This window comes from Capsicum annuum, chromosome 4 (assembly GCF_002878395.1).
Source record: "Capsicum annuum cultivar UCD-10X-F1 chromosome 4, UCD10Xv1.1, whole genome shotgun sequence".
Taxonomy (NCBI): domain Eukaryota; kingdom Viridiplantae; phylum Streptophyta; class Magnoliopsida; order Solanales; family Solanaceae; genus Capsicum; species Capsicum annuum.
In genome coordinates, this window is record NC_061114.1 from 222,669,742 (window position 1) to 222,680,786 (window position 11,045).

At 36.2% G+C, this 11,045-nt stretch overlaps 1 protein-coding gene across 1 annotated transcript; it reads left to right on the plus strand.

The window, feature by feature from the left end:
• Nucleotides 1-6,524, plus strand: LOC107867172 (pentatricopeptide repeat-containing protein At3g54980, mitochondrial-like; the record flags this gene model as incomplete). Its single annotated transcript, XM_047411152.1, is given in 3 exon segments — nucleotides 1-923; nucleotides 926-1,253; nucleotides 3,419-6,524. Coding segments are annotated over 2 exon segments (1,155 nt in total). The 3' UTR covers nucleotides 1,189-1,253; nucleotides 3,419-6,524.
• Between the last annotated feature and the right edge of the window lie 4,521 nt (nucleotides 6,525-11,045).

Here is an 11,045-nt window from a genome sequence, read left to right on the forward strand (position 1 = left end):
GATTGATAAAGCTCAAAACATCTGGGATAAGATGGTTGATAATGGAGTTTTACCTAGTATAACTTTGTACAACAATATGATTCTTGGAAGTTGTAGAAATGGGAATATGGACAGAGCTTTGGAGTTGTTCTCAGAGTTGCCAAAAAAGCATTTGAAAGCTAATGTTATAACGTACAGCATTTTGATTGATGGATATTTTAGAAAAGGTGACTCTGATAAAGCTGAGAACATGTTTAATCAAATGTCCTCTTCAGGAATTTTCCCTACTGACTACACATTCAATATCGTGATCAGTGGTATGTCTAAGGTTGGCAAAACATCGGAGGCAAAAGATTTGCTTAAACAGATTGTGGCAAGTGGTCTCTTCCTTCCAACATGCATGTCTTACAATAGCCTAATCAATGGATTTTTGAAGGAAGATGATGTCAACTCAGCATTGACTGTTTATAGAGAAATGTGTGATAATGGGATTTGCCCAGATGTTGTCACTTACACAACTTTGATTGATGGGTTGTGCAAAAGCAATAACATTGATCTAGCTTTAAAAATACTGACTGAGATGAGAAATAGAGAAATTAAGTTAGATGTCATTACATATGCTGTTCTTATAGATGGCTTTTGCAAAAGGAGAGACATGAAAAGTGCTTCCCAACTTTTTGATGAAATCCTTCAAGTTGGTCTCTCTCCTAACCTGTTTGTTTATAACAGCATGCTAAGTGGGTTTAGAAATGTAAATAATATGGAAGCAGCACTAGTCTTGCGCGATAGGATGATCAGTGAAGGTGTTTCATGTGATCTGGAAACATACACCACATTGATTGATGGGCTTTTGAAGGATGGAAAAATAGTTCTGGAATCTGATTTGTTCACTGAGATGCTTGGAAAGGGTATAACTCCTGATGACATCACATATACTGTTCTTGTAACAGTCTTTGCAATAGAGGTCAGGTTGAGAATGCATACAAGATCTTAGAGGAGATGTGTAAAAAGAGTATAACTCCTAGTGTTCTGATTTATAATACATTAATTGCTGGATACTTCAGGAATGGAACTTTGCAAGAGGCATTTAGGTTGCATGATGAGATGCTTGACAAAGGTCTTACACCCGATGATATGACCTATGATATTCTTATAAGTGGAAAGTTGAAAGAGAATAGTTTGGGTGTTGGTATTTCAATGCCACAATGAACCAGATATCCTCTTGCAATTTGTTGACGAGATACATTGGCTTCAATATCTCTGCTGTCTGCAAGGTAAACTCTTGGTATTGTAACTGATGTTTGTATTATGGGGTTATATTCTACTGAAATTTTAAGGCATATGTTGAGTGTGGTGGAACCAACTGCCAATGTTTCTCATTGTCTGTTCACAAATAGTACAATCACGACATATCTACATAAATATTTATATATTCATTTTGCCTAGTCCACTTCCAAAGTTGTTTTCACATGAAGACCAGGAATTCTTATATGCTTTATTAGATCAAATTACAGTATTCTGATGCACATATATCTCAGATTCCTTAATTCTTTTTCATATGGAAGTACAGAATTCTGATGCAAATTAAAGTTAATTATTCTAAACTAAAAATAAATTAGTTGTAACTTGTAAAATTGGTTTTATTTAATTAGAGCATGAAGATAAGTACGAGGCGGATATGGTACTGTAACAGAAGCTACCATTAAAAAAGCTACAAACTGATCCTAATTATACAACCATTTGTCTAAGATCATGTATCTATACATATATTTTTCTATTCGAAGTATTGTTATTAGTTTTTAAAGTTTGAATTCGTGTAAGAAATGTTAGTTTATATGTAATTAAGATGCTCGTTCCAAAACCGACTTTCTTATAGCTCGCACTCAAAGCCTCTGATTTAAGATAAGGGGATACTTATCCTCTAATGTAACATATGTACATAAGTTTATCGTACATGTATATGTTGGTATGGACAAAAACATTTCCGGTCCAATTTCCTCATATCTGATGGTCATACTTATCCTTAAAGATCGATTGCTTTTCTATTAGCATATGACCTAAGAAAACTTTTGGAGCTCCCTTTGTACTATCCTAAAAATTTCTCATATGTCATGGGGACTAACCGGTACATATATCAAAATCAATATTTTATTATTATTATTATTAGACGTATAAAATTTTCAGGCAAAGGAAATTCGGTTGAGCCTCTTCCTTATTTTGGCTCCGCCACTGGGTCAAGTAATACTTTTGAAGTTCTATAGAATGGCCAGTGATAAGAACGGAAGGTGAAAGTACAAAGGCAAGTAGCTTTCTCTTGCTGTTTTTAAAGGAAAAATCTTCATAATACCCTATTATAACAAAGCCTAAAACACTGCAAAAATTGGAAATAGCTAGAATCCCTAATGATTGTACCCAACGTTAAATCTGAATAGAATAACATTCTACTGTCTACGCTGATTAACATTACTGTTTTCTAGTTTCAATCAGTGTCGGAGTCAGAAATATCATTGAACCCAAAACCTAAAGGAATTGTAGAACTATCTTTATCGCAAATACCAAAGGAGATAATTGATTTCGAAAAAAAAACAAAAGGGACAAAATGTGGTGGGGTCAGCAACTTGAAAGTCGCGTATGTCAGAGCGACTTACAAGTTGCCCAGCCAGCAGCGATTTGCATGGTGATGCTCCCTGATCACTGCTCCCATTCTCATCTTCTCATATCCATTTAGCAGTCTGGTCATCGATTGGGTTGATAATCCGACATAATATCTGATTATTCCAAATAGGTGATGCTCTTAATCAACTTCCTATAGATTTGTAGAGTGCATCTCGTGTTATTATGTATCTCTATGCTGTGTCTCACCTGATTGGGCGTTTTCTGAATCTTCTTGTTAGGAATGCCTCATCCCATGAAAGATATTGATGGGTATGCCCCATTTTGCTCCATGCATAACCAATTATGCATTTTTTTCTCCATTTGTCCATAATCTTCCTTGATTTTAGATTTCCTTTCACTTGTTTCTTTTGAGCCTCCACTTGGAATGGGAGTGGGGAGGTTGTTGTGGTGAACGGGCAAGGTCTTACCTGTATAAGAAGGCAAAAGCATCAAACGAAGTGTTCGTCCTTTTTCCTAAATGACTAAAAGAGAATATCGCGGGGTAATAGGTGGAAATTGTGAAGAACTTCTGAGAAAAGTAGGGTGGTTCGGTTAAAACTATTTAGTGTAAAGTTGATTGCAGAACTTTCAAGTAACTGAATTATCTCCCACAGTTTTTGTTTTGGTGAACCTCCTTGTATAGAGTATCTCAGTTTATGCAGCACATAGATTCCTCTCCCCATCCCACCCCATTTTTTTGGATTCTAGTGTACCTTCTTGTAGATTCTCAGAACCAAACTAACCCTTTAAAAATCTTTTTTTTTTCCTGGACGTGTCTTGTTAGGCATAGGCCCCTTCTTAAATGATTGGGTGGTCCGTGGTCGCCTGATCAGCCGACAGTAAATGCTCTGCCTAGCGTTCTGATAAGTGCATGGTTCATGGTTGCAAGATCAAATGTCGCTCACTCATGGACTTATTACTTCACAAGAATTTAGATTTTCTCTGATCTCTTTACTGTTATACAATCTGAACTACTCAGCTTTCTTAGTAGTTGGGTGTTGGGTAAAAACCTTGGGTTCGTAGGCTAAACTACATGTGTACCTCTTCGTTTCTGCCTCTTAATAAAATATGAAACCCGAATGACTGTGGTATGTTTCAACGAAACGAAGTTGTTTTGCATTTGCCTTATTTGTAATTTTTCACATTATAGTTCAAGGATATCGACTAGGACTAGTTGCAGGACATCATTTCGTTCTGAAGACAATATACTTCAATATCTCTCGTGTTAAATTTGGATTCCTGCAAATAGAACGTTGCTACGCATGGAACAAGATCAATTTTCTCTGAGACAACAGCTGTTGCATTCTTTCTTTACCCAAAGGAAGTGTTTGATGAAAATGCATTTTTTACCTGTAGGATGTATCTGCATGACAACCACAATTACGTAGTCGCAAAGATCAAATTCGTTGTCGGTGGATTTTTGAATGATAGGACAACGTTCAATTGACGTATATATGCCAAGACTTATTAAGTTAATGCGACTATCAAAAATTTTAACAGTATGGTAAAGAATCATCATTCCAAAATACAAGTCTTATCGTACGTTATAATTCCATCTACAATAAAAGACGTTGGATATCGTCCAGTGATAACCACTGCACCTTCTGGGTCACTTGAACCCATTTTGTTTCTTAGTAAGCGTTGCAACCGCTCATATTTAAGAGATAAATGGAAACATTTGCACAACTATAGGCCACTGACTATATATTACAGAACCAGCTTCATATAAAATTTTATCACCAATATAAATTTACTCTTACTGTATCTTGATTCATTTTTAATTAAAAAATATTGTAAGATGGATAAGTATATACTGTAATTGAATGAAACAGTAAATTGTGAATATATATTGGGGTTAGAGTGAAACTACACTTTGAATGTATAGGCGTTTGACGCATGCAGAACTCTCCATTTGTTGGAACTCACATGTGGGTAGGGATTTACCATGCTAGTCGTTGCTCAGTACGCAACTTACAAGTCGCTCTGACGTACGCGACTTACAAGTCGTCATATATGCGATTTACAAGTTGCTCTGACGTACGCGACTTCTAAGTCGCTCTGACGTGTGCGACCTGCAAGTCGCTGATCCCACGACATTTTGTCCTTTTTTTTTTTTTTTTTTCAAATTAATTGTCTCCTTGGTATTTTTAATTAAAAAAAGAGCCCTTTTGGCTCCTATATAAAATAAATTGTGATCGACAATGAGTACGTATACACATAATAATATATGTGAGCGTATATAATTGTTCTACCTATAGAGAAATGTTGTAAGTGAAAATATACACCCACTTGCTGTAGGTCATATGTGTTTATTGATGGTCCCAACCCCTGCAGCACTGGAAATTAAACAGATAGTCCCTATTGTTATTTATTATCTTCATATTGTCTCTCTTTTAATTCATTGTCTCTGGAGCGCTGCATCATAACTTGAGGTGACGCAAGGATAATGTAACATAGGTGTTCGAGTGAACGTCTATTTGTCTATTTGATACATTTAGTCCAGTAGTTAAGCCGGCTACCATACGGTTGTTGCTATCCTTGGCAGTGTCTCATCAGTGGCACATCACACAACTAGATATATCCAATGCATTTCTTCATGGTAACTTAGATGAGATTGTATATATGTCTCAACCTCCCAGGTTTGTTGATCCTACTTATCCAGATCATGTCTGTTTACTTAAAAGATCTCTCTACGGCCTCAAACAAGCTCCGCGTATGTGGAATAAATGTTTAGCTGATGTGCTTCTTTCTCTAGGCTTTGTGGGATGCAAAACTGATAGTTCTTTGTTCTATATGCCAAATGCCGTCGAACAGTTGTTCTGTTCTAATTCTGTTCATATTGCAGCTCTTATTACCCAATTGCAAACTCACTTTGCTGTTAGAGACTTGGGAAAGATCTTATTTCTTTGGCATTCAAGCCACCTGGACACATGGAGGATTACATTTATCCCAAGGTAAGTATGTCACGGACCTCCTTAATCGTGTGCAAATGGGGTCGTGTGGTCCTGTACCTACACCAGCTTCACCCACATCCAAGCTCTCCAACACTGGTGGTTGTCCATTTCATGATCAAATTCTATATCGGAGTACTGTGGGAGCTGTACAATATTTGACATTTACTAGACCCAATATCGCGTATGCAGTATATAAAGTATCACAATTTATGCATCGTCCTATGGATTCTCATTGGGTTGCCGTCAAACGCATTCTCTGTTATGTCAAGGCTACTGCTTCTCATGGACTATTTTTTTCTCGCGGGTTCTCCACCTTACTTCATGGTTACAGTGATTCAGATTGGGGAGGTGATATTGATGATCGCAAGTCTACCACTGGATTCACTATTTTTTTTGGTTCTCATTTGATTTCATGGGCTTCTCGAGCTGTATTCCGGTCGAGCACAAAGGCAGAATATCGTGCATTAACTGCTGCTACCTCTGAGATGACATGGATCGAACTTCTCCTTCGAGAGATTGGATGCTTTACCACCTCCCTTCCTGTTCTTTGGTGTGATAATCTTAGTGCCACCTACTTAACTGCTAATCCTATTTTTCATTCCCGAACGAAGCATATGGAAATTGATTTCATTTTGTCCGTGACAAGGTTCGTGCGAAGACCTTATTGGTCAGATATGTGAGTTCTCATGATCAAGTGGCCGATGCTCTTACCAAGCCTCTGTCCAAGGTCCGATATCTGGAATTGAAGCACAAGTTGACAGTTGTTCCACTCCCTGCTCAACTTGAGGGTGTGTGTAAGGATAATGTAATGTAGGTGTTCGAGTGAACGTCTATTTGTATATAGTTATTTATTACTAGGACTTTACTTGAATAAGTCGTGAGTTGTTTTAAGTTAGGAGTCCTTAGCAATAATGACTTTGGAGTCTTATTCTCCAAGACACTCGTGTATATATATATCGATGTAACAACGTAATAAGGGTTAAGGCTGAATACAAATATTTTACAACCACTCCAAAAAAGAGAAGAAAATAAAAACAGATCTTGTGAATAGAAATTATATTACATCAGTATTTTGGAAGTTGTCTAAGCAATTAAGCAAAAGTTTGAGAAATGAAAGGCTGTCAAGAGAATGACACAAAACATATCTTATCACTTCATCAACTTAATGTTACAAGTATATGAATAGAACCTGTTGAGAATTATTTTATTCAACCACTACAACATATAGTGCAGGTTCGTGCACTAATGCTTTCACTACGTGTGTTCTGTAAAAGAACCGGACTACAAGAGTTTATTGTATATGCACCTTTAATTTACCTCACATTTCTGTTAAAGACTGTTGCTGCGACTTAAACTCATGACGTTTTGATCACATGACAACAACTTTACTAGTTACTCTAAATCTCCCCTTCAACCACTATATAACATATTCTCACTATATATATACTACCATCAACTAAACACCTAACCCAATTTATGTTATTTTCTCATTTAATTTAACCAATTAAACTGTGTGATAATTTTTGTTGTTAATGCAGTCAGATATTCAGCTGCATAATTCACTGTTATCTTGTATATATTCGGGTACAAGAATCTGTATACATGCAACACAAACTTCAACTCTAGTTCAAGTCTAAGACAAGAACACTTATGAAGTTACCTAACACCTTCAACACTAGATTATGAATAATCTATCTAAGAAGTGTGTTAATTTTCAGAAAAAGAGATGAAATAGAATTTTTTAAGGCCAAGTCCCCCAACTTCACGGAGTGTCCTTAAGGAATAATTTCCCTGTATCCGAGGTTATGAAATCTTCCTTCCAAGATAAAATGACCTTCAATCCGAACAATAGCGGTACCTCAAATTGTTGGATTCGACAAACTCACTCAACAGTTTGATTGATCACACAGAATTGTTTTTGAAGATAAGAAGAGAGTTAGTATTTCAGAAAATTCATTTTTAAATCTGTGGATGAAAGCAGGTTTATATGGCCTTCATATGCCTCTTCTGAAAAGTGGCAATGGTTCACTTAAAAGGTGTGAACTTTCCTGAAAAACCATTTCATGAATCAGTGTGTCATTTCGTTGAAGGATTGCATCCTTCCGAAGTATCAGTTCAAAACAGTGCATCCTTCTGAAGCATCAGTTCGAAACACTGTATGCATGCATATAACTGGAGGATCAAAACATAGAATGTGTTTTTATTTTCCCTTCGGATTAAATTTTTGTCAGATAAATTTTACCCAAAAAGATAGATCTTATCGATCATTTTCCAAATTCGAAGTCGAGCCGAGCGACGAAGACGACGACGGCACAAGGCCTCTCTTATTTCTTGCCTCACTTACCAAGTGGAATAAGTGTTTCTTAATATAAACACTTGAAAGTCACATTCTCCCACCAATGTGGGAGAAATAGTTGACTTTCCATTTTAGAGTAGACTTTTCATTTTAGTGTTTTCTTCTCTATTTTTCCTTCCACTTGGTTTCCTCCATTTTCTATTCACACTTTCTCTATACTTTGAACCCAATAATCCCCCACATGAATGGGGAATGACTATTTTTTTGTAAAATTTTACAAACAAGTATGTGATCATCAAGCAAAGACTGATTGCATCTGGATAAGTGAGTTTCCCTTTGAACTTTTCGGAGTGAACATGCATCGGATGCATTCGTCAATTGGTAGATTTGATATCTTTGTACCATCAAACTTTAATATACACTTAGACAACACATGTCACACAACCAGCCTTTTATCATTTATGGTTCTCACGGTTTTGTTCTTTTCAGCTATGAACACGTCCCGGTTTCATGAGAGCTTAGAGAATAGGACTTTACTAACATTCTCCTTGAAGCGGCTTCCACTTCACCCTTACATAGGTGATTTATAAACGCTCGATCCTATAGATTAAAATATTTGGTCAAATCTGTCAAATTTAGATAATCATTAAAGACTTTTCACCTTAAGTCTTATCCTTGTTTACTAACCATTGTCTACATCATGAGAATGAGTTGGGTATATTGACAATGTTAAACTTGTCAGTCACAACTTTGTTTGATCTCCTTGAACTTACCTCTTGGGATCTCCAGTTTGCTAGGTAGAGATACTGCCATGCTGACTTGTCCTAGGCCTTAAACCCATTCCCTCAAATGTCCTTTCCACTCCTTCTCTAGATAGGTCTTTTGTAAGTGGATCCAACACATTATCCTTTGAATTTACATAGTCAATAGTGATAATTCCACTAGAGAGAAGCTTCCTAACGGTATTATTTTTTCATCGTATGTGACAAGATTTACCGTTGTACATCATGCTCCCTGCCCTTCCCATTGTCGCTTGGCTATCACAGTGTATACATATTGGTGCCACTGGTTTGGGCCAAGAAGGAATATCTTCCAAGAAATTTTGGAGTCATTCTGCTTCTTCACCGGCTTCATCCAATGCAATAAATTCAGATTCCATTATAGAGCGAGCAATATAAGTCTGTTTGGATTATTTCCAAGAGACTGCTCCTCCACTGATTGTAAATACATATCCATTTGTGGATTTTACTTCGTTCAATCCAGTGATCCAATTTGCATCACTATATCCTTCGAGTACCGCGAGATAGTTATTATAATGCAAAGCATAGTCTTGAGTGTATTTAAGATACCCCAAAACTCTTTTCATTGCCATCCAATGAGTTTTGTTGGGATTACTCGTGTACCGACTCAAATTACTAATAGCGCATGATTTCATATCGAACTTGCTCTCGAGCATTCGTTTCATTGCATTTATGTCTTAAATGTCTCTACTGATGATCAACATATCACCCACATATAAACATACAAAGACTTGGTGATTTGAAGTGTCTTTAATATAAACACATTTATCTTGAATCCGTTTGCCAACATGGTTTGGTCAAACTTTGCATGTCATTGCTTAGGTGCTTTATTTAGTCCATAAAGTGACTTAACAAGTTTACACACCTTATTTTCTTTTCCTGGAACCACAAAACCCTCAGGCTGTTCCATGTAAATTTCTTGCTCTAATTCTCCATTTAGAGATGCGGTTTTCACATCTATTTGATGAATTTCAAAATCATATACCGCCGCTAAGGCAATTAACATTCGAATTGACGTTATCCTTGTTACCAGCGAGTATGTATCAAAGTAATCAGGGACTTCTTTTTGTTTGAAACCTTTTACTACAAGTCTTGCCTTGTATTTGTAAATAGTACCATCCGCTTTCATTTTTCTTTTGAAGATCTATTTAGAACCTAAAGGTTTATTTCCTGGAGGAAGATCAACCAATTCCCAAGTATGGTTGCTTCAGATTGAATCAATCTCACTATTGACTGCCTCTTTCCAAAAGGATGAGTCTGAGACGCCATCGCTTCTTTAAATGTTTGAGGCTCATTTTATAAGAGAAATATTACAAAATCCAAACCAAACGAAGTTGACGTTCTTTGACGTGTACTATATCTTGGATTTTCTTCATTATGTACATTCTCACTTGGTTCATCTCGAGGTCGTTTAGACCCCCAACTAGACTGTTCATGTCTAGTTTTATACAGATAAATATTTTCAAAGAATTAAGCATTATCTAATTCAATTACCGTATTTTCATTAATATACAGATGTTCGGATTTATGAACCAAAAACCGACATACTTTACTACTTTTAGCATATCCTATGAACACATAGTCCACCATCTTAGGTCCTATCTTAACCCTTTTAGGCATAGTAACTTTGACCTTTGCTAGACACCCCCACATTTTGAAATATTTCAAGTTGGGTTTCCTTCCTTTCCATTTTTCATAAGGAATTGATTGTGTTTTACTATGGGGAAACTTTATTGAGTATACGGTTGGCTGTAAGGATAACCTCCCCCCACAAGTTTTGCGATAAACCTGAACTTATAAGTAAGACATTCATCATTTTCTTCAAAGTTTGATTTTTCCTTTCCGCAATTTCATTATATTAAGGTGAGTACGGGGCCGTAGTTTGATGGGTAATTCCATTCTCTACACATATTTCCGCGAAGGGAGATTCATATTCTCCGCCCCTATTACTTCTTATCATTTTGATCTTTTTTTCTAACTGATTTTCACTTCAGTTTTGTATTGCCTAAACGCATCTATTGCTTCATTCTTACTATTTAGCAAGTAGACATAACAATATCTAGTGCAATCGTCAATAAAAGTTATGAAATATTTTTTTCCACCACGTGATGATGTTGACTTCATATTACAAATGTCAGTCTATATTAAGTTTAAGGGATTGAAATTCCTTTCAACAGACTTATTAGGATGCTTTGCATACTTTGATTCTACACACGTTTGACACTTTAATTTATTGCACTCAAAATTTGGCAAAACTTCTAAGTTAATCAGTTTTTGTAATGTTTTGTAATTAACATGGCCTAAACGTTCATACCACAAATCATAAGACTCAAGCAAGTAAGAAGAAATTGAACTTTTATT